This window comes from Ascaphus truei (assembly GCF_040206685.1).
Source record: "Ascaphus truei isolate aAscTru1 chromosome 2 unlocalized genomic scaffold, aAscTru1.hap1 SUPER_2_unloc_2, whole genome shotgun sequence".
Lineage (NCBI taxonomy): Eukaryota > Metazoa > Chordata > Amphibia > Anura > Ascaphidae > Ascaphus > Ascaphus truei.
In genome coordinates this window covers 707427-732218 of record NW_027453816.1, presented here as the reverse complement: position 1 = coordinate 732218, position 24792 = coordinate 707427, and the positions used below count along the sequence as shown (strand labels likewise).

General features: G+C 46.0%; 1 protein-coding gene across 4 annotated transcripts in view; it reads left to right on the top strand.

The window, feature by feature from the left end:
* Nucleotides 1-24792, top strand: part of LOC142473267 (uncharacterized) — a 60975-nt gene that overhangs the window by 6704 nt on the left and 29479 nt on the right. For 3 of the 4 annotated variants that reach the window (XM_075580466.1, XM_075580469.1, XM_075580468.1), the window contains exon 2: nt 12300-13252. In XM_075580466.1, the coding sequence (XP_075436581.1) occupies nt 12329-13252 (924 nt within the window). In that variant the 5' untranslated portion in view covers nt 12300-12328. Of the gene's footprint in view, nt 1-2808; nt 3843-12299; nt 13253-24792 lie in introns of all 4 variants that reach the window. The other variant, XM_075580467.1, reaches the window with a different exon arrangement.

Genomic DNA, 24792 nt, shown 5'->3' with positions numbered 1-24792 from the left:
AGTGGGTCTGACGTTGGGGGGGGGGAGAGTGGGTCTGACGTTGGGGGGGGGAGAGGAGAGTGGGTCTGACTGGGGGGAGAGGGGGTCTGTGATTAGGGGGGCCTCAGTAACTGAGCACTGTGATTAGGGGGGCCTCAGTAACTGAGCGCTGTGATTAGGGGGGCCTCAGTAACTGAGCGCTGTGATTAGGAGGGCCTCAGTAACTGAGCACTGTGATTAGGGGGGCCTCAGTAACTGAGCACTGTGATTAGGGGGGCCTCAGTAACTGAGCACTGTGATTAGGGGGGCCTCAGTAACTGAGCACTGTGATTAGGGGGGCCTCAGTAACTGAGCACTGTGATTAGGGGGGCCTCAGTAACTGAGCACTGTGATTAGGGGGGCCTCAGTAACTGAGCACTGTGATTAGGGGGGCCTCAGTAACTGAGCACTGTGATTAGGGGGGCCTCAGTAACTGAGCACTGTGATTAGGGGGGCCTCAGTAACTGAGCACTGTGATTAGGGGGGCCTCAGTAACTGAGCACTGTGATTAGGGGGGCCTCAGTAACAGAGCACTGTGATTAGGAGGGACTCAGTAACTGAGCACTGTGATTAGGAGGGGCCTCAGTAACTGAGCACTGTGATTAGGGGGGGGCCTCAGTAACTGAGCACTGTGATTAGGGGGGGCCTCAGTAACTGAGCACTGTGATTAGGGGGGGCCTCAGTAACTGAGCAGTGTGATTAGGGGGGGGCCTCAGTAACTGAGCACTGTGATTAGGGGGGCCTCAGTAACTGAGCACTGTGATTAGGGGGGCCTCAGTAACTGAGCACTGTGATTAGGGAGGGGCCTCAGTAACTGAGCAGCAGTGTGATTAGGGGGGGGGGGACCTCAGTAACTGAGCTCTGTGATTAGGGGGGCCTCAGTAACAGCACTGTGATTAGGGGGGGCCTCAGTAACTGAGCACTGTGATTAGGGGGGGCGTCAGTAACTGAGCAGTGTGATTAGGGGGGGGCCTCAGTAACAGCACTGTGATTAGGGGGGCCTCAGTAACTGAGCTCTGTGATTAGGGGGGCCTCAGTAACTGAGCACTGTGATTAGGGGGGGCCTCAGTAACTGAGCACTGTGATTAGGGGGGGCCTCAGTAACTGAGCACTGTGATTAGGGGGGCCTCAGTAACTGAGCAGTGTGATTAGGGGGGGGCCTCAGTAACTGAGCACTGTGATTAGGGGGGCCTCAGTAACTGAGCACTGTGATTAGGGGGGCCTCAGTAACTGAGCACTGTGATTAGGGAGGGGCCTCAGTAACTGAGCAGCAGTGTGATTAGGGGGGGGGGGGACCTCAGTAACTGAGCTCTGTGATTAGGGGGGCCTCAGTAACAGCACTGTGATTAGGGGGGGCCTCAGTAACTGAGCACTGTGATTAGGGGGGGCCTCAGTAACTGAGCAGTGTGATTAGGGGGGGGCCTCAGTAACAGCACTGTGATTAGGGGGGCCTCAGTAACTGAGCTCTGTGATTAGGGGGGCCTCAGTAATTGGGCACTGTGATTAGGGGGGGCCTCAGTAACTGGGCACTGTGATTAGGGGGGGGGGGCTCAGTAACTGAGCACTGTGATTAGGGGGGCCTCAGTAACTGAGCACTGTGATTAGGGGGGCCTCAGTAACTGAGCACTGTGATTAGGGGGGCCTCAGTAACTGAGCACTGTGATTAGGGGGGCCTCAGTAACTGATCACTGTAATTAGGGGGGGCCTCAGTAACTGATCACTGTGATTAGGGGGGGGCCTCAGTAACTGAGCATTGTGATTAGGGGGGGGGCTCAGTAACTGAGCACTGTGATTAGGGGGGGGCTCAGTAACTGAGCACTGTGATTAGGGGGGGGCTCAGTAACTGAGCACTGTGATTAGGGGGGGGGCTCAGTAACTGAGCACTGTGATTAGGGGGGGGCTCAGTAACTGAGCACTGTGATTAGGGGGGGGCTCAGTAACTGAGCACTGTGATTAGGGGGGGGGCTCAGTAACTGAGCACTGTGATTTAAGGAGGCTCAGTAACTGAGCACTGTGATTAAGGTCTGTGTAAGGGTGTCAAGGGGTTAAACTCCCTTTACAAGGCTGGGAACTGCACTGGTGTCGGGTTTCCTACCTGAACTGGGAGGTGGAGGTAATTAAACTCCTGATTGAACAGGTATAAAAGGCAGGAGCTGAGAATCCTCACAGCGCTGACCCTGTGAAACCAACTCAACTGTGGTAAGTACCACAGATCAAGAAGCTCCCTAAACGTGCAACAATACACTCACCAAGAGAACTTGGAGTAATGAGGCTCCAGCCTCGGTATCCAATGTCACCTCTGGCAGATTGAATCTGTCAGCTAGAACAGGACCTCCTGCTAGGAGGATAAGACAGAGCTCCCGCCCGCAGGGATCCAGGCTGGTTGACCAGAGGATTTTGCCTGGCAACCGTGAGGAACCCAAGGCCTCACCCAGCAGAGAAGCCGCCGCACAAAGAAGGGCAAAAGACTTCCTGGGTGCAGCAGGACCTCAAAGCCTGCAGCTGGAGAAATCGGAGACACCGGACCAGCATCAATGTCGTATAAAACTTTCAATATTGTTCCCTGTTTTGCTAATATTTTTTATATGTTTTGGAGTTGGTAACCAGTTTAGTTGGCCAGCTGTTTAGTTAGTTTAAACTGAAATGACCATGTTTTTATTTTATGATTTATGTTTTGCCTTAAAGGGGCAGTAGCCCTACTGTTTGCTGTTTTGTGGAATATAATGACTCAATGTTTGGTTTACCCTAAAAAAAGTTAATGTGTGGAATCATATCTGACCTTGCCTACAGGTCACTCCGTCACATATGGTGTATGAAGTGGGATGCAGCGTCTCCAGAGGTCGACAAGTGAAACGCATGCAGAGGGCACCAGAATAAAGAGCCACAAAACCAGGCAGAAAGACGAGGATCACTGCGCTGGATAAAGCAACAAAACAAAGCTGCACAACAGACTGTGACCCACAAGCGGTACTGATTCTGGAAGCAAAGCAAGCAAGACGGCTACAGACGGTGACCCACGAGGTACTGATTCTGGAAGTGTAGTCTGCACCATAAAGTATATGAAAAGTACCGGCTGAATGAGGAAGATTGCCTCCAGTGACTGCAAGCAACGCGAGGTGGTGTCGAGCAAGGAAAGTGAGCTCGGTACTGCTCATGCCTCGGAGCCTACCAAAACAAAGAAAGAAAAGTGCGCAACTGACAGCAGAAGTTACGGAAATGGTGAATAATAAGCCTGCGACGTCAGGGAATTGTAATTCCGAAGGGAGCCGAGATGTTCTGCAGCCTCTAGGGACTGGCGGAATCCTCCCGGGAATGGCGGAAAATTCAGTGGTGAAGGCGTGGGTTCAAAAGGAGACGGCAAAGGAAAAAGATGAGAAAAAAGTTAATGATACGTTGAGCCATTAAAGCTGCATTGCGAGGTGCCAAGCATCACTATGATCTCCTCCACGAACAGTTGGTTAAAGAGCAAGAAGCTACGACAGATACAGAGCGATCTGTCTGTAGCGATCGCCATGTATGCATGTATATCTTTGTCTTCTCCAAAGAGTCACTTGCAGTGCGAGTTTCAGGACATGGGGACTAACCTTGAGTGGTCAATTGCAGCTGTTGCAAACAGGGATGAAGAGTCAAAGGCTCATTTGGGAATCTCTCAGTAGGAGATTCACCGTCTCACCGCAGCGCTGAATTTATAGGATTACGCCGTTGAAGAGGTCGGGCAAACTCTAGAGGCTGTAAGAGAAGAGAAGAAAAACCTACAAGAGAAGGTTTCAGAATTGACGAACCGGGTCAGTGAACGAAATGAGAAGCTTCACCAAGCAGAACAGGTAAAGATACAATTGGTACTGGAAAAGCTAGAAGTGCAGCAAGTTCTGCAGAATACAGTGAGAGTACTGCAAGGAGAACGTGTCTCCTTGGAGCAGAGCACAGAAGCAGAACAGACGCTGCAGAGCCAGGTGCAAAGTCTGCGCTCAAGTTTGCAGGAGGCCAAGGAGAAACAGGCAAAGGCTGAGGAGAAGTAGTGCTACAGAAAGAAATAATGTTTCCAGGCTTCTCACAAAGTACAAGTGCTACTGGAGTGTCTGAGTACCCGTTTGTCCCCGCAGAGCAGTATGAGGAGCTGAAAGCCACACTGAGCATAACCAGAGCATTGCTGGAGGAGGAGCTTAGAGGCCAGGTAACTCTGTATGAGAGGGAGCACGAGGCGGTTCAGAAACGGGAGCTGGAGGAGCCGACAGGCTGCTCCATCCCCAAAAGTCAGTACGCCCAGGAGAAGGAGGCTTGGAAAACAGAAGCAACTGCGACCCTAGCAAAATCAGAGCAAGCACAGGAAAGAGGTGGAGGCTCGCACAGGAAAGAGGTGGAGGCTCTAACAGAAAAATTGCAGAATCAAGCTGAATTTAAAAAAAATTAAATGGAACAAGCTCTGAAGTCACTTGAGGACAAAAATAAAGAAATTTACAAAACTAAAAGACACTTGGTTTGTCCTTTCAGCGGCAGGACATTGGGGAGACAGACGATTACCGGCAGGCACACTTTTCTAGTCACTTTGACCTTGTCACGGGAGACCAGTACTTTTACACCGAAACCACCGGGATCACCAGCACCAGACAGGACAAAGTTGTTGAATAAAATGAGATTTATTCTGGCACGCCAGCAGACAAAACAAAGATGTAGAAAACAAGATACAATACCAACTGGGGACCTGGGGAGCAGACTCTAGCCTCGCTAGGTGCAGGGGCCTGGGGAGGAGACTCTAGCCTCGCTAGGTGCAGGGGCCTGGGGAGGAGACTCTAGCCCTGCTGGGTGCAGGGGCCTGGGGAGGAGACTCTAGCCTCGCTGGGTGCAGGGGCCTGGGGAGCAGACTCTAGCCTCGCTAGGTGCAGGGGCCTGGGGAGGAGACTCTAGCCTCGCTAGGTGCAGGGGCCTGGGGAGTAGTCTCTAGCCTCGCTACGTGCAGGGGGCTGGGGAGTAGTCTCTAGCCTCGCTAGGTGCAGGGGCTGCTTCAAGAAGGCTTGCCCTGTCCGCTTCTTGTCCAGGATATCAGAGGGCTGATCACACAGCAGAGCCTCTGACATGTATCTCCAGCTGGTCACTGTAAAGATCCAAACTCCTTCACAGAAGATCTCTCTGTCTCTCAGATGCTCTCCACACTCCTTCCCAGAGTGTCTCTCCCTCTGTTAGTCTCATTGAGAGAATCTCCACACTCCTTCCCAGTGTCTCTCAGTCTGTTAGCCTCTTGCTCTCAGATGCTCTCTGAAGGTAGATCTGTCTCTGATCAGCAGCACCCCTTATATAGCCTTCTTTGGCTACTTGTTGCATGGAAGGGGGCTGCTGGACAATCAGAGCATGGATTAGGTTGGTGCCACAACAGCCAGAGGGCGTGCTAAGAACCCATCCCCTTCCCTTATTGTTCACTCTTTCTCACTCGCCAAATGTCTGTAACACCTCCACGCTCCCAACCATTGTCTCAATACACATGTATCTGCAGGAACCTCAGCTGATTAAATCGCAGTGTCCCCTCCAAGAAATGCAACTCGCATGCAAATCCCATTACAAGTCTGGTATCTTAGAAATGAGTACATACAGTCACATAATCCAATTAACACTTTACAAGGCTGACTCCCAAGTCACAGCACAGTGCTTACACACAGATCACAAAACACTTTACCTCATATTGCTTACTCAACTAGACTTGGGGATTGCATACACAGGGAATAAAGGGGGTTGGAATACATTCTCACGTACATAGTGCTTTATACATTCCAAGTTCTCCCCCAGACATTAAATACATTTGGTTGCAATAAGCCTTAGCCAAGTTACCGTTACCGTGGCCGTGGCCACGTACTAGCCGTGGCCAAGTTACATAGATTTAGGGGTAGCTAGCTGGGCTTCATTTCAGTTTTGTGATGCCAGCTAGCCCTACCGTCACACCTCTTGAGGCATTTGTTTCCAATATTGTGATATTCATATCCACACCCTCCCTACAGTATTACACTATGTTGTTTCTTTTCTTCCCTTTCCATCTGCGTTCTCCCCTGTGCAGTGGCCAGGACATTCTATGGTTGTATTCCTTCTCCTATACAGTGCGATCCACACATTATATACTGCCACTAGCCGTCTTAAGTCATATTCTTTTGTTGTATATCCAGTGGCGGATTTACAAATACGCCGCCCTAAGGCACTTACCTGGTGCTGCCCCCTTCAGCCTCATTTGATACCATATGCCGGCCGCGCATGCGCACGAGCTGTGGGCAAGTGGCGATCACGCATGTGTATGAGGGGGCGGCAAGCGCCGATGTATGCCGCCCTAACATTTTCGCTCTAGGCCCCGGCCTATTGGGACTAATGGCAAATCCGTCACTGCCTATATCCAAAAAGGCTCTCGGACCGGGGTAATTTAGCAGCTTCTTTTAATTGGGAAACCATGTACATTTTCCCCTGTCATGCATAACCTGGATGTGGGTGACATTGGTTCTGTTTTGCAAAAGCCCTTCCAACCTTAACGTAACATTAACATGAGCTGACCGTTGTTTCAGTTGTTCTGTCATCCCTAACTGAAGCACTGATGGATTAAGATCCAGAATTACCAGAGGCCACGGTATGTCAAAGGATACTTGGTGAATCTGCGCATTGTGAAATGTATTGAATCCCGGGATACACGGACAGTGATTTGCACACCATGTTCCCACATACAAAGAAATCACGTATGACCTTACCACCCGCGTATGTCATATTCTGTTCCCTTTTTAGATGGAAACACATTCTGCCACGGCCTAAATTAAATATTTTACTCTCCACTTCATAGGGAGAAATAGTAAGATTACACTCATAAGAATACATACAGAGTCCTTTAGATTAACCACCTAGTAAGGCACACGGACCACATGTCCTCGTGTGTTTCATACATCTAGTGATACCGGCTGCCATGTCGATTGGTTGTGAAACACATGGGAGTATGTTGCATCTGTTGGATAGACATGTTCTCCAGTTAGGCTTCCAATGTTGACAACCTGGAAAAACACATGGTTGTTACATCCCCCGAAGGAGTCGGCACATGTATCTCACAAGAGTCAAAGGTACATTTACCCATATTGAGTTGCCATGAGCCAACATGATCCATCGTGAAAGGATTTACTGGTACCTTGGCTTCTGCGATCAGCACTGTAGGCCATACCTGGAAACAAAATAACAGCGGGATCTCCGTAAGAATGGAGGATAATTGTGTTTGGACCTGGGCGCAGAGCAAAGCCAATGAAACATTCTTTCCCAATTGGAAATTGCTATTGACAAAGGCAATGACCTTTGATCTCTTTATAGCCGGAGTGTCTATAGAAGAGTTGATAATATTTTGCTGTAACTGTGTAGTCCAACCATTGATATCCTCTTGTGCTGTGAATCCCTCTGTGACGTGTTTTACTATTTTACTTGTATTGTATGTCTTTATTTATATAGCGCCATTAATGTACATAGCGCTTCACATTAGTATTGTATGTCTTTATATAGCAAAGGAATGGAAGCAGGCACACGGTTTTTCTAAAGGGGCAGTTTATTGTGCCATCAAAGGTCCAACGTTTCGGCAATAGATTGCCTTTATCAAGGAGAGGGCCCTCTCCTTGATAAAGGCAATCTATTGCCGAAACATTGGACCTTTGATGGCACAATAAACTGCCCCTTTAGAAAAACCGTGTGCCTGCTTTCATTCCTTTGCTCAAGTACTTCTGGGATGTCTGGATCTCCCTGGACGCAGCGCACCGGCAGATAAGTACCCCCCTCCAGCACCTACCAGCGGTGTGCATCTGCTTCTATATATGACTTTATTTATATAGCGCCATTAATGTACATAACGCTTCACAGTAGTAATAAAAGGGGGTAATCAAATAAATAACAGATAATATAAATAACAGATCATGGGAATAAGTGCTTTAGACATAAAAGTAACATTAAGGAAGAGGAGTCCCTGCTCCGAGGAGCTTACAGTCTAATTGGTAGGTAGGGAGAACGTACAGAGACAGTAGGAGGGAGTTCTGGTAAGTGTGTCTGCAGGGGGTCAAGCTTTATGTGCCATGTGTTCAGAATATCCACAGTGCTATTCATATGCTTCTTTAAGCAAGTGTGTCTTAAGGTGGGTCTTAAAGGTGGATAGAGAGGGTGCTAGTCGGGTACTGAGGGGAAGGGCATTCCAGAGGTGTGGGGCAGTCAGTGAAAAAGGTTTAAGGTGGGAGAGAGCTTTAGATACAAAGGGGTAGAAAGAAAGACATCCTTGAGAAGAACGCAAGAGTCGGGATGGTGCATAACGAGAAATTAGGGCTGAGATGTAAGGAGGGGCAGAAGAGTGTAAAGCTTTAAAAGTGAAGAGAAGAATGGAGTGAGATGCGGGATTTGATCGGAAGCCAGGAGAGGGATTTCATGAGGGGAGATGCTGAGACAGATCTAGGAAAGATTAGGGTGATTCTGGCAGCAGCGTTTAGGATAGATTGTAGGGGAGACAGGTGAGAGGCAGGAAGGCCGGACAGCAGGAGGTTACAGTAATTGAGGCGGGAGAGAATGAGGGCCTGAGTCAGAGTTTTAGCAGTCGAGCAACAGAGGAAAGGGCGGATCTTTGTTATATTGCTGAGGAAAAAGCGACAGGTTTTAGAAATGTTTTGAATGTGAGGGGCGAATGTGAGAGAGGAGTCGTGTGACCCCTAGGCAGCGTGCTTGGGCTACTGGGTGAATGATCGTAGTTCCAGCAGTAATGTGGAAGGAGGTAGTAGGGCCAGGTTTGGGAGGAAGAATGAGGAGCTCTATTTTAGCCATGTTGAGTTTAAGGCGACGGAGGGCCATCCAGGATGATATAGCAGAGAGACATTCAGAAACTTTGGTTTGCACAGCAGGTGTAAGTTCGGGTGTTGAAAAGTATATTTGTGTGTCGTCAGCATAGAGGTGATATTTAAACCCAAGAGATGTGATTAGGTCACCTAGAGAGAGTGTATACAGAGAAGAGAAGAGGTCACAGGACAGAGCACTGGTGTACCCCCACAGAGAGATCAATAGAGGAGGAGGTGTTAGCAGAAGAGACACTGAAAGTACGATGAGAGAGGTAGGATGAGATCCAGGATAGAGCTTTGTTCCGAATACCAAGTGTATGGAGAATATGAAGGAGAAGAGGGTGGTCCACGGTGTCAAATTCTGCAGAGAGGTTGAGTAGTATTAGCAGAGTGTAATGACCTCTGTCTTTGACAGCATGGAGGTCATCAGTTATTTTAGTGAGGGCTGTTTCAGTGGAGTGAGCAGTGCAGAAGCCAGATTGTAGAGGGTCTAGGAGAGAATAGGTGTTGAAAAAATGGAGCAAGCAAGAGAATACAAGACGTTCAAGGAGTTTAGAGGCAAATGCAGGAGGGAGACAGGTCGATGGTTAGACAGGGTCAAGCTTGCTGTTTTTGAGTAATGGAATAACTGTTGCATGTTTGAAGGAGGATGGAAAGGTTCCGGAGCAGAGGGAGGAGTTAAAAATGTGTGTGAGCGTAGGGATTATAGTAGAACCAAGAGGTTTTAGGAGATGGGAGGGAATGGGGTCAAGAGAGCAAGTGGTAGAGGGACACATTCTCCTCTGACACAGTGGAAAAAGAGTTAAGGAAGGCAGGAGGAGAGTTAGGAAGAGGTGTAGGATGAAACGGGATGCTCTGACGTATGGATTCCACCTTTTCCTTAAAATAGTCAGCAAAGCTCCCTTCAATCCGCGATCTCTAAGTTTATATGGGGAGGCAAAAAAGCGAGAGTAAAAAAGCAAACCCTAATAAAAAAAAATTGGAGGGGGGGCTAGCAGTACCTTGTTTGTTATCCTACTATAAGGCAGCACAATTATGTCAAATTTCCCAATGGCAAACAAACCCAGAATTGAAAAGATGGGTGGCATTGGAGAAGGAGTGTTGCTACCCATTGGAGTTAAACAACCTAATCTGGTCCCCAAACACGGCAAAGAAAGCTGGATCCGAGCTGCTCTCCTCGATGACCAACTCACTCACGATCTGGAAGTCCACCAAGCTGTCATGTAACCTAACTAGTAGGGGATCCCTAATGACCCCACTATGGGGAAATTCGGACTTCGCTCCGGGTCTGAATAGGGCGGACACCTCGATTTGGCGAGCTAAAGGTATACATAGACTCAGGGATCTGGAGGGCAATAACAAAATTAAACCATTTGAAGAAATTAAATCGGAAAAAGAGATCCCCCAATCAGAATTCTTTAGATACCTCCAGATCAGAGCATTTTACAACAAATTCAAATCCCGTCCCCCATTGACAAACTTTGAAAAGCTCTGTCTGGTTGAGACGGACACGAAGGGAGTTACATCGCAGATGTATAAGGAAGTGATCGGGTCTAGTCCCACGGTCACAAACAAGTTAGGATATATGTTGATGTGGGAAAAGGACCTGGGAGTGACACTGGAGGAGGAGGAGTGGCGCAGATGGTTACAGCGGCCTCCAAAAGTTCATTGTGCACCACATTAAAGGAGAACGCATATAAAGTATTAATGAGATGGTACCACACCCCAGTTAGATTATCAAAATTTGTCTCAGGATACTCCCCATTGTGCCCTAAACAATGTGGAGACCCGGCCGACATGTTACATATGCTGTGGTCTTGCCCTCGGGTAACTCCCTTGTGGGAGCAAATTAGAGATTGGCTACAGAGGATCCTTAACCTCACAATCCCACTAGACCCGTGGTTAATCCTGTTGAACAGGCAGACCCTGGGGATAGCTAAAACAGATATGAAACTGATTGCACATTTCGCATTGGCCACGAGGGCAGAGATCGCAGCATTATGGAAACAAAACGAAATCCCAGTAATCCCCAAAATTCGGAACAGAATTTGGCATACCTGCCAGATGGAGAAATTGACAAGTCTCCTAGACGATACTGGCAAAAATTACCTAAAAGTCTGGACACTGTGGCTAGACCAAACAGACATCCCAGGGGTGGACAGGTCCACAATCTGGCTCTAATAGTGGCAAGTGCGTTCTCCTTTGATGTAGGAGGCAGAAGGAGAGGCTTGGGTTAGATTGTAGTTAATCTAGGCGACCCGAGTAGGAATGCAGATGGTCGTATACAAGGTGGGATGAGGCGGTGACCCAAGGAAAAGAAGCATGCAGAAGAGGTGTCTTTCCCCCCCCTCCCCCTCTCCCTCCCCAACCCCCTCCCGCATAGGGAGTGTTATGATGTATTATTATTTCACTAGAAAATGGGAGTTGCACGGTGTTCAATGTTGAAAATCATTACAAATATTGTATGTACGCATGTATTGTAACATTGTGAAAACTAATAAAAATGGAAGTTATAAAAAAAAAAAAATAGTCGGCAAAGTCCTGAGCGGAGATTGAGGAAGGAGAGGCAGCTGAGGGTGGTTTGAGTAGAGTATCAAAGACAGAGAACAGTCGACGTGGGTTAGACTTGTGCAAGTTGATTAGTGCAGAAAAGTAGGCTTGTTTAGCTTGCGAGAGGGCAGAGTTGAAACAGGATAGCATAAATTTGTAGTGAAGGAAGTCTGCGAGAGTGTGAGACTTCCTCCAGAGGCGTTCAGAGGAACGAGTGGAGGAACGCAGCATGCGTGTGTGGGAATTTAGCCAGGGTCTAGGGTTAGAAGGACGAGGGCGGCAGAGAAAAAGCGGGGCATGTAGATCAAGAGAGGAGGACAAGGCAGAGTTGTAGTTCCTGACCAGGTTGTCAGGGTCTGTAGCAGAGCTGAGAGAGGAGAGGGAGGAGCGTAAAGTGGACTCAGTCAGGTAAGTGAATAGAGCACAGGTTTCTGCAGAACCGGGGGGTAGATGGAGGTGGAGAAGGGTAGAAGCGAGAGAGAGAGAGAGAATGAGATGAGGTGATGGACAGAGAGAGGAAAAGGGGAAATGGAGAAATTGGAGAGAGAGAAGTTTTTAGTGAAAACCAGGTCTAAGTAGTGGCCATCCTTGTGGGTGCTGGCTGCAGTCCACTGTTGAAGGCCAAAAGAAGAGGTTAAAGAGAGAAAGTGGGAAGCCCAAGTGAGAGAGGGGTCATCAATGTGGCAATTGAAGTCCCCAAGGAGAAGAACAGGGGAATCTGAGGAGAGAAAGGAAGAGAGCCAGGATTCAAAGTGAGAGAGAAAGGCAGAAGGGGGATGAGTAGAGGTAGGTCCATTCCACAGTTCATTGTGTTTATCAGAATGCCCGTATCCAGCTTGTAACATCTGTCTTTATTTATGATGTAGAGTCCAAAGTAAACCATTAAAAATATTTCACTTTTATTCCATTTTTCTATCTTTACAGAAGTATCCGTGGATCACCAAGTAAATGACATGGAAACTCGTCGGACACGTCTTAACTCACAAATCTGTAAGATGAAAGCCAATGATAACATTTATAATTCTCCCCAAGAGGAGGCCTGCCCGAGTCTAAATGAACCAAGCTCTACAAGCCTTCTCCGAGAGAAATCCACTAGAATTAAAAATCGAAAAGGCCAAGCTGTTAGTGTGCAATCGGGGATACAGCACGAGTTTGCTCATAAGCAGAAGATCAAAAAGGAGAATGTAGTCACTGGGAACAAACACAAACTTGCACATAACAATAACCGCAGTGAAAGTAATCAAATCTGCCAGGAGGTAGAGTTACTCTCATCCAGCAAATACATCTGTACTGATTGTGGGCAAAGCTTTAGTAATTGGCCAACTCTTCTTAAACACCGGAAAATCCACACGACTGACAAGCCATACTCATGCCCTGATTGGGGAAAAGACTTCAGTTACAAATCAAACCTTACACCTCACCAGCAATCCCACACTGGATTGAAACCTCATAAATGCTCTTATTGCGGGAAATGCTTCACGCGAAAATCATATCTGGTAATTCATGAGCGAACACACACAGGAGAGAGGCCTTATAGGTGCAATGACTGTGGGAAGAGATTTAAAGAACCAGCCAAGCTTCGTAGACATTATAGAATCCACACAGGGGAGAGGCCCTACATATGTACGGAATGCGGAAAAACGTTCAATGACTCTTCTGTCCTCAATAGACATTTTAAGGGACACAGTGGAGGGAAGACCTTCAACTGCAGTGAGTGTGGGAAGATCTTCAAGGACCTAGTTGCCTGCAACAAACATCATGAAACCCACAAGCAAAAACATATATGCGCTGAATGTGAAAAAGACTTTATTAATGAATCGGAACTTGTGGAGCATCAAAGAACCCACACACAAAGCTTTTTGCAGCATTCCGAGCCGGTAAGTCATGCAAGGACTCAAAATGTGGGAAGGGTTTTATGGAAAATACCATACTCCGTAGGCATCTAGAACCCACACTGGTGAGAGGCCAAATAAATGTACAGACTGTGAAAAGGGCTTCAGTGGTCCCTCTTCCCTCAATAGGCATAGTAAAGTCCATAGAGTAAAGCTAGACTTGTACTGAATGTGGGAAAAGCTTTGTTGCGTATTCCAGACTCGGTACACATTGTGGAACACACGTAGTAGATTAACCTAACCTAGCTGTACATGTGCTGAATAACTCACTAAACACAATGTTAAGAAAAAGGAAAGCCTTCTTCAGGGTATTTCTCTGATTATTCACTAGAACCCACAGGGCAGAGAAAACATCTGTGCACAACTGTGTGAAGAATATTTTGTCACAGGAGACCAGGACTAATACCTGGGATCAACTCGCCAGACAGAAACACAAGAGTTTATCAAATTAATTTATTGGAAAAGATTATCCACAATTGTACAAATAAACAGACGACACATACTTAACCAGGGTAAACTGGGGATATATCCTATAGTCCTAGGCGCAGGGACCTCCTTAGTGAGATTTTCCCCACCGGATGTCTTCTTGACTGGACTCCAGGGCTGGCCCCCGCACTTGGATCTTTTCAGCCCCAAACTCCTGGCCTGAGACTGAGTGAGTATCATCTGATCTGCTAGGGGTCTCCCTCCCCACCTTTTTATACAGTTAACCCACAACTTTGAACCATTCAGGGCCAGGTGCTGCGTACATGCCCGGCCCTGATTGCTGGGTAGGAAGGTGCTGTCTACATGCCCAACCCCTGATGGGTGGGTAGGAAGGGGCTGTCTACATGCCCGGCCCTGATTGGTGGGTAGGAAGGTGCTCTCTGCGTGCCCAGCTCCTGATTGGTGGGTAGGAAGGTGCTGTCTACGTGCCCAGCCCCTGATTGGTGGGTAGGAAGGTGCTGTCTACGTGCCCATCCCCTGTTTGGTGGGTAGGAAGGTGCTGGCTATGTGCCCATCCCCTGATTGGTGGGTAGGAAGGTGCTGCCTACATGCCCAGCCCCTGATTGGTGGGTAGGAAGGTGCTGCCTACATGCCCAGGCCCTGATTGGTGGGTAGGAAGGTGCTGGCTATGTGCCCAGCCCCTGATTGGTGGGTAGGAAGGTGCTGTCTACGTGCCCAGCCCCTGATTGGTGGGTAGGAAGGTGCTGGCTATGTGCCCATCCCCTGATTGGTGGGTAGGAAGGTGCTGGCTATGTGCCCAGCCACTGATTGGTGGGTAGGAAGGTGCTGTCTACGTGCCCAGCCCCTGATTGGTGGGTAAGAAGGTGCTGGCTATGTGCCCATCCCCTGATTGGTGGGTAGGAATGTGCTGGCTATGTGCCCAGCCCCTGATTGGTGGGTAGGAAGGTGCTGTCTACGTGCCCAGCCCCTGATTGGTGGGTAGGATGGTGCTGGCTATGTGCCCAGGCCCTTATTGGTGGGTAGGAAGGTGCTGTCTACATGCCCAGCTCCTGATTGGTGGGTTCACAGCAACATTACAAAGAGAAACATGAAAACTGTTACAGGGAAAGGTCGCAGACACTTTTGCAACATTTCTCCTGCAAACCAAATTAACCCTGGTCCCTGAGATGCTGGAACCGGGCTTACAATACAGATATACATACATATATAACATAATACCAATGTTTTATCCCTGAGATGCTGGAACCGGGCTTACAATACAGATATACATACATATATAACATAATACCAATGTGTTATCCCTGAGATGCTGGAACTGGGCTTACAATACAGATATACATACATATATAACATAATACCAATGTGTTATCCCTGAGATGCTGGAACCGGGCTTACAATACAGATATACATACATATATATAACATAATACCAATGTTTTATCCCTGAGATGCTGGAACTGGGCTTACAATACAGATATACATACATATATAACATAATACCAATGTGTTATCCCTGAGATGCTGGAACCGGGCTTACAATACAGATATACATACATATATAACATAATACCAATGTGTTATCCCTGAGATGCTGGAACCGGGCTTACAATACAGATATACATACATATATAACATAATACCAATGTGTTATCCCTGAGATGCTGGAACCGGGCTTACAATACAGATATACATACATATATAACATAATACCAATGTTTTATCCCTGAGATGCTGGAACCGGGCTTACAATACAGATATACATACATATATAACATAATACCAATGTGTTATCCCTGAGATGCTGGAACCGGGCTTACAATACAGATATACATACATATATAACATAATACCAATGTGTTATCCCTGAGATGCTGGAACTGGGCTTACAATACAGATATACATACATATATAACATAATACCAATGTGTTATCCCTGAGATGCTGGAACCGGGCTTACAATACAGATATACATACATATATAACATATTACCAATGTTTTATCGGCACGGGTAATGTCAGGCTCGACTCTTTATTAACGGTGACATTTAACCGTCACATGCGTGCATAAGGGAATGAGGGGCTGGAGCTGCGCGGGAGAAACTTCTTGGGGGAAACCCTCATTCTTGATGGAAATAGGCTCTGTGCAGCTAACAAGTGCACAATGTACGTTCTCGGGCATCTGAGAATAAATCATTTCCTGGATGAAGATGGAATCCCGACCTGTTATTTAGGCATGCGGTTTTTATCTATCACTTTTATTTTATTTGAAAATGTACATTACCAGAAAAAAAGATTATATATATATATATATATATATGCAAATATAGCTGTATGCTCATCTGCATGTCTTAGGCAGGTCTGCAACCCCGCCTTTCCCCATTATCACCCAGCATACAGCACTTCCACTGCAGCAAGGGATTCTGGGAAATGACATGCAAATGAGCACACAGTGTCACTTTTTGCCTCAATAACCATTTTTAACATGGTTCCCTATAGGCTTAAGCTTGCTGCATGGTCACAGCTTTGAGCACAGCCAGGGTTAAGGTGCATACCCAGAAAACCACCCACAGACAGCTGTTTCGACCTTGATGGGTCTCATCAGTGTGGGGTTGATTTTACTGGGAATGCAAGAGAGGCTTATGGGATAGGCCAAACCATAATACTGAGTTAAGTTATGGTGAGTAAAAAAAGTGACAAAAACCCTCCACAGGAAAGCAAATATGCAAATATAGCTGTATGCTCATCTGCATGTCTTAGGCAGGTCTGCAACCCCGCCTTTCCCCATTATCACCCAGCATACAGCACTTCCACTGCAGCAAGGGATTCTGGGAAATGACATGCAAATGAGCACACAGTGTCACTTTTTGCCTCAATAACCATTTTTAACATGGTTCCCTATAGGCTTAAGCTTGCTGCATGGTCACAGCTTTGAGCACAGCCAGGGTTAAGGTGCATACCCAGAAAACCACCCACAGACAGATTTTCCCAGTAAAATCAACCCCACACTGATGAGACCCATCAAGGTCGAAACAGCTGTCTGTGGGTGGTACACCAATAGGGACCACATAGTATCCACACACACTTTTAGTTGTGCTACAAACTCTCACATTTCCACACCCACCCACACCATTTATATCCCTCTCACTCCACACACACCTTGTGTAGAGCACTGTTTATACTGTGGGCTCTCCATTCATTTTTATTCACACTGATACACATACACACTCTTTCTTCACTTGCTTTCAGTTACCCTTTGACACCTCTAGCCATAAAACACATCCACACCGGGGGAAGGAGAAGCACAGATAACATTCCAAGAGACACTGTTTTCAAGTTATCCTTGCTTCATTCATTGTAACATCGCCGGAAGAAGAGATCAGTGTATCTCGAAAGCTCGCACAAATAAAAGCATTTCGTTAGCCACAGAACGGTATCATCTATTTATTTTTTGATTATATATATATATATATACATATATATATATATATATATATATATAGAATCACACACGCGCTCCATAGTGTAAAAAAGTACAATAAATATAAAGGGTTGGCAAGAGATGCCCTTATAAGGGGAGGTTAATCACAAGCATTGTCAGATAAAATCTCAGTACCCCAGACGGAGTTGCCTATAAAGGTAGTGTTGCTATAGTGAAGTCTTGAGGTTTCTGCGTATAGAAAGCCGCTGTAGTGCATTTCCGCGTCCTCTCGGCACACACCGGCTGCGGCATACAGACTCATCCACCGCTGTGTGTCTGCGACGATTTGGGTGACATCACTAACGTGCCCTGCGCGTTTCGACGCGGGTATGCGACTTCAAAAGGATGAGAGTATCCAATAGGGTGCTCGTAAATAGTCCATGGTAACATTGGCCACGGAAATGTTTAAAGGGGTGCCCTTATATAAAGAGGCAGATGTGTCTATTCAGGCTTTCTATAAGAGACAGCCTATAGACCAGAGTTTGCCTTGGTAAATGGTGCAGCACAATGGACACGCACATCTTTATACCACCAGAACACACACAGATCTTTGTCAACACTAATTTGACAATCTGATTAAATCAATTTATTCACCCCCAGAGTAATGAAATGTATATTAAATAATTTATATCACATCATCCCCCAGAGTAGTGTGTGTGTGTGTGTGTATAAAAATTGCACATCACTAGGGGATAAATTATTATAAACGTAAGGCTATATATATATATATATATATATATACTAGTTTATAGTTGAAAGATTTATTTATTAATGTATTCATCTCTAATGGATAAACACAAAGCCACTGGAGATATTTAAACAGAATGTTCTAAAGCGAGAGATTGAACTTATTTAAAACCCACATCAGTCCATGTGTCCCAATATGACTGGTTGGAATACAGAGTATTTCTATACTGGGGTTGGAATACAGAGTATTTCTATACTAGGGTTGGAATACAGAGCATTTCTATACTGGAATACAGAGTATTTCTATACTAGGGTTGGAATACAGAGTATTTCTATACTAGGGTTGGAATACAGAGTATTTCTATACTAGGGTTGGAATACAGAACATTTCTATACTAGGGTTGGAATACAGAGTATTTCTATACTAGGGTTGGAATACAGAGAATTTCTATACTAGGGTTGTAATACAGAGTATTTCTATACTAGGGTTGGAATACAGAGTATTTCTATACTGGGGTTGGAATACAGAGCATTTCTATACTAGGGTTGGAATACAGAGCATTTCTATACTAGGGTTGGAATACAGAGTATTTCTATACTAGGATTGGAATACAGAGCATTTCTATACTAGGGTTGGAATACAGAGTATTTCTATACTAGGGTTGGAATACAGAGTATTTCTATACTAGGGTTGGAATACAGAGTATTTCTATACTGGGGTTGGAATACAGAGTATTTCTATACTAGGGTTGGAATACAGAGTATTTCTATACTAGGGTTGGAATACAGAGCATTTCTATACTGGGATTGGAATACAGAGTATTTCTATACTAGGGTTGGAGTACAGAGTATTTCTATACTGGGGTTGGAATACAGAGCATTTCTATACTGGAATACAGAGTATTTCTATACTGGGGTTGGAATACAGAGTTTCTATACTAGGGTTGGAATACAGAGTATTTCTATACTAGGGTTGGAATACAGAGTATTTCTATACTAGGGTTGGAATACAGAGTATTTCTATACTAGGGTTGGAATACAGAACATTTCTATACTAGGGTTGGAATACAGAGTATTTCTATACTAGGGTTGGAATACAGAGTATTTCTATACTAGGATTGTAATACAGAGCATTTCTATACTAGGGTTAGAATACAGAGTATTTCTATACTAGGGTTGGAATACAGAGTATTTCTATACTAGGGTTGGAATACAGAGTATTTCTATACTGGGGTTGGAATACAGAGTATTTCTATACTGGGGTTGGAATACAGAGTATTTCTATACTAGGGTTGGAATACAGAGCATTTCTATACTGGGGTTGGAATATAGAGTATTTCTATACTAGGGTTGGAGTACAGAGTATTTCTATACTGGGGTTGGAATACAGAGCATTTCTATACTGGAATACAGAGTATTTCTATACTGGGGTTGGAATACAGAGTATTTCTATACTAGGGTTGGAATACAGAGTATTTCTATACTGGGGTTGGAATACAGAGTATTTCTATACTAGGGTTGGAATACAGAGTATTTCTATACTAGGGTTGGAATACAGAGCATTTCTATACTGGGGTTGGAATACAGAGTATTTCTATACTAGGGTTGGAGTACAGAGTATTTCTATACTGGGGTTGGAATACAGCATTTCTATACTGGGGTTGGAATACAGAGCATTTCTATACTAGGGTTGGAGTACAGAGTATTTCTATACTAGGGTTGGAATACATAGTATTTCTATACTAGGGTTGGAGTACAGAGTATTTCTATACTGGGGTTGGAATACAGAGTATTTCTATACTTGGGTTGGAATACAGAGTATTTCTATACTGGGGTTGGAATACAGAGTATTTCTATACTGCCCAGATTATAAATACAGAGTATTTCTATACTGCCCAGATTATAAATACAGAGTATTTCTATACTGCCCAGATTATAAATACAGAGTATTTCTATACTGCCCAGATTATAAATACAGAGTATTTCTATACTGCCCAGATTATAAATACAGAGTATTTCTATACTGCCCAGATTATAAATACAGAGTATTTCTATACTGCCCAGATTATAAATACAGAGTATTTCTATACTGCCCAGATTATAAATACAGAGTATTTCTATACTGCCCAGTTTATAAATACAGAGTATTTCTATACTGCCCAGATTATAAATACAGAGTATTTCCATACTGCCCAGATTATAAATACAGAAGGATTCCTTTTTTTTACATCGTATTGAAATGATCCTCTCCCAAATATGAGGGAGGGACATGCTCAGGACCCCTCACATGGGACGTGCAGGGCGAGGTGCTGTAACCCCTGTGGTGCTGACGGGATGCGCATTGGGACACACTGTAACCCCTGTGGTGCTGACATGCTGCGCTTTAACCCCCGTGGTGCTGATGGGTCGCGCAGTGTGACACACTGTAACCCCCCGAAGTGCTGACGGGACGCCCTGCAAACCCTGCAATGCTTTAACAGCCTCACTAAGCCAGTGGCTCTCTCACTTGCTCGCTCACTGTCACTCTCACTGTCACTCTCACTCACTGACTTATATACACACACACTCACACACACACACAGGAGAGGAGTCTGTTTTTCTCTGTAAATCTTACTTCTTTATATTCATTTTCTAACTTCTGCACTTTGGAGTCTTTTTTTTGTAGAGTCCACATGTTAAATCTAATTTCAAACGTCGTGACGTACGCTCAGGTGCCAACATGTGAGAGGCTTGCAGGGGGGAGAATACTTCTGCAAACCTCTGTGTGTCTCTCCCCCTCTCCCTCTACTTCTCTCTCTCTCACTCCCTCTCCTCTCTCTCTCTCTCTCACTCCCTCTTCTTCTCTCTCTCTCACTCCCTCTCTCTCACTCCCTCTCCTCTCTCTCTCACTCCCTCTCATTCTCTCTATCACTCCCTCTCTCTCTCTCTCTCTCTCTCTCTCTCTCTCTCTCTCTCTCTCTCTCTCTCTCTCTCTCTCTCTCCCTCTCTCTCCTTCTCCTTCTCCTTCTCCTTCTCCTTCTCTTTCTCTCTCTCCTTCTCTCTCCCTCTCCTTCTCTCACTCCCTTTCCTTCCATCTCTCATTCTCTCCTTCTCTCTCTCTCATTCTCTCCTTCTCTCTCTCATTCTCTCCTTCTCTCTCCTTCTCTCCTTCTCTCTCTCATTCTCTCCTTCTCTCTCTCCTTCTCTCCTTCTCTCTCTCATTCTCTCCTTCTCTCTCTCATTCTCTCCTTCTCTCTCTCATTCTCTCCTTCTCTCTCTCATTCTCTCCTTCTCCCTCTCCTTCTCTCACTCCCTTTCCTTCCCTCTCATTCTCTCTCTCATTCTCTCCTTCTCTCTCTCATTCTCTCCTTCTCCCTCTCATTCTCTCCTTCTCCCTCTCCTCTCTCTTTCACTCCCTCTCATTCTCTCTCCTTCTCCCTCTCATTCTCTCTCTCTCTCTCTCTCTCTCTCTCTCTCTCTCCTTCTCCTTCTCCTTCTCCTTCTCCTTCTCCTTCTCTTTCTCTCTCTCCTTCTCTCTCCCTCTCCTTCTCTCACTCCCTTTCCTTCCATCTCTCATTCTCTCCTTCTCTCTCTCTCATTCTCTCCTTCTCTCTCTCATTCTCTCCTTCTCTCTCCTTCTCTCCTTCTCTCTCTCATTCTCTCCTTCTCTCTCTCCTTCTCTCCTTCTCTCTCTCATTCTCTCCTTCTCTCTCTCATTCTCTCCTTCTCTCTCTCATTCTCTCCTTCTCTCTCTCATTCTCTCCTTCTCCCTCTCCTTCTCTCACTCCCTTTCCTTCCCTCTCATTCTCTCTCTCATTCTCTCCTTCTCTCTCTCATTCTCTCCTTCTCCCTCTCATTCTCTCCTTCTCCCTCTCCTCTCTCTTTCACTCCCTCTCATTCTCTCTCCTTCTCCCTCTCATTCTCTCTCCTTCTCCCTCTCACTCTCTCTCACTCCTTCTCCTTCTCTCTCACTCCCTCTCCTTCTCTGTCAGTCCCTCTCATTCTCCCTCTCCTTCTCTCTCTTTCACTCCCTCTCATTCTCTCTCCTTCTCCCTCTCACTCTCTCTCACTCCTTCTCCTTCTCTCTCACTCCCTCTCCTTCTCTGTCAGTCCCTCTCATTCTCCCTCTCCTTCTCCCCCTCTCCCCCATAGTGGGGTAAATATCTTGCATGTACATTACCGCCTTTTCCAGAAGTGGCCGTGAATAAGACGGGTCTGTGTGTTACAGAAAGAAAAAGAACTGGAAGCGCAAACCAAGGGGTAGTGGTAAAACTAAACACTTTATAATAGGTCGTGTCCCTAAGATCACGATCCAAACCGACAATAAATCACAATTAAAAACAAACAATGTCAATTTTACGATAAATAGTAATGTGCAAATGGAGCTGATGTGCAAATAGTGCTTGTTTAGTCTCAGAGTCTCAGAGGGATTGACCACGGGAAGAGCCCGTTTAGAGATCAGAGTCCTTGAAAAGCGTGCATAGAGAGGGGCAATGCCGGTTTAGAGGGGTCCCCCAGGGTTGAGCCAGTGCTCGGTATGCTCACCCTGCTTGCACTGATGGGCCGTGGGGGTCCGGTGTTTCTCTCCAAAGCAAAGCCTCTCCGATCACGCTGCTACAGGTAGATGGCACCGCACAGCCCTCCGGGTGTCCGGGTCTGACGTCACTTCCGGATATGACGTGCAGGCCCTTCCCGGTTGTCTCTGGGCTGTGTCCGGCCCCCTCCGATCCACCTCTGCACTGGTATGCTCCGATGAGCAGGCGAACAACCACGGCGGGTGCCGCTACCAGGAACACGATGAGCTGTGTTGCTCACTTCACTCCACTGCACAGAATGAAAGCATAAACCCTATGCTCCTCCTCCTACGCGTTTCACCTGTAACTGGCTTCGTCAGGGATATCACAGCACTAGACCAGTCGTGAATTATAGTATTGCTAATTACATATGCTCAAATTGGCCCTCATTGATTTTAATGACAATTATTGATTAATCCTAAAGTCTCAATGGACCAGTGCTAGTGATAGAATGACTGGTTCACGTCACAAAAACAGAAATGTTTAATAAATTAATGTTAAAAACAATACATTAACACATTAAAAAACCTTAAAAATACAAAATATGCTGGGCTATTAAGAACACATTTGGTCAACGATACACATTAAAACACTGTAAATACTTGTTGCTTAATTGAAAGAAACCATAAATAAACATGGATAACAGAAAACTATATAAGGATATAGGGCTATCAATGGGATAAACAATTCATATAAAAGGGGGGGAGGGGGAACTGAAACACATATTGACTAATTGAAAGCTAAAAGATCCAAATCCTCATTTAGACCCCCTGGACTAAGAGTTTGTAATTTAAAAATCCAGTAAGTCTCCTGTTTTCTGAGTTTTAAAAGCCTGTCACCCCTCATAGTTGTTTTATTAATATGTTCAATTCCCACAATGGATAATCCCTCAATACTCTTATTGTGGCTTGTTAAAAAGTGTCTTGAAACCCCATGGCCAAGGAAACCTTTCAGGATGTTTCTTCTGTGCTCAGTGAAACGTTCTTTTAAACTTCTTTTTGTGCGTCCAATATAATTGAGGCCACAGGGACAGGTAAGTAGATATACAATTTATAAACTGTTTAATTCTAAATATTTCTCCTGTTACATTGGATGAAAACTCTATACTCTTGTTCACAATGTGTTTGCAAGTTAAACAGTTTGTACGTCCACACTTATTGCAACCATCTGGACACGAGGGTAACCCCATATTAAGAGGGTTTACTACCTTGCTCAGCTTATTTTCATTTTTTCTTAACATTGTTGGAGCTAAAACATTCTTCAAATTTCTTGCTCGTTTAAAAACAATCCCTGGCTTCTTTTTTAGGGTTTTGCCTATAATAGGATCATTTAAACCAGGGGTGGGGAACCTTTTTTCTCCCAAGGGCCATTTTGATATTTATAAAATCATTCGAGGGCCATCCAAAATTATCAACTTAAAAATTAGCCTGCTGTATTTGGTCAAACATTTAATGAACTCACCACTAATGTGATGGCTGGAACTGCTTCTCTTTGGGTGACTGACTCTTGGGTAGTGGGTGACTATGACTGACTGTGGGTTGGTATCTGTGCGCACACACACACACGCGCGTCACACACACACACACACACACACACACACACACACACACACACACCAATCGGGCAGGGGGTAGGGAAATCAGACTCTCAGACCCACTCTCTCTCTGAGACCCTCAGACCCACTCTCTCAGACCCTCAGACCCACTCTCACAGACCCTCAGACCCACTCTCTCTCTCAGACCCACTCTCTCTCTGAGACCCTCAGACCCACTCTCTCTGAGACCCTCAGACCCACTCTCTCAGACCCTCAGACCCACTCTCTCAGACCCTCAGACCCACTCTCTCTCTCAGACCCACTTTCTCTCTGAGACCCTCAGACCCACTCTCTCTGAGACCCTCAGACCCACTCTCTCAGACCCTCAGACCCACTCTCTCTCTCAGACCCTCAGACCCACTCTCTCTCTCTCAGACCCTCAGACCCACTCTCTCTCTCAGACCCTCAGACCCACTCTCTCTCTCAGACCCACAGACCCACTCTCTCTCTCAGACCCTCAGACCCACTCTCTCTCTCAGACCCACTCTCTCTCTCTCAGACCCACTCTCTCTCTCAGACCCACTCTCTCTCTCAGACCCACTCTCTCGCTCAGACCCACTCTCTCGCTCAGACCCACTCTCTCGCTCAGACCCACTCTCTCGCTCAGACCCACTCTCTCGCTCAGACCCACTCTCTCGCTCAGACCCACTCTCTCGCTCAGACCCACTCTCTCGCTCAGACCCACTCTCGCTCAGACCCACTCTCTCGCTCAGACCCACTCTCTCGCTCAGACCCACTCTCTCGCTCAGGCTCTCAGACCCACTCT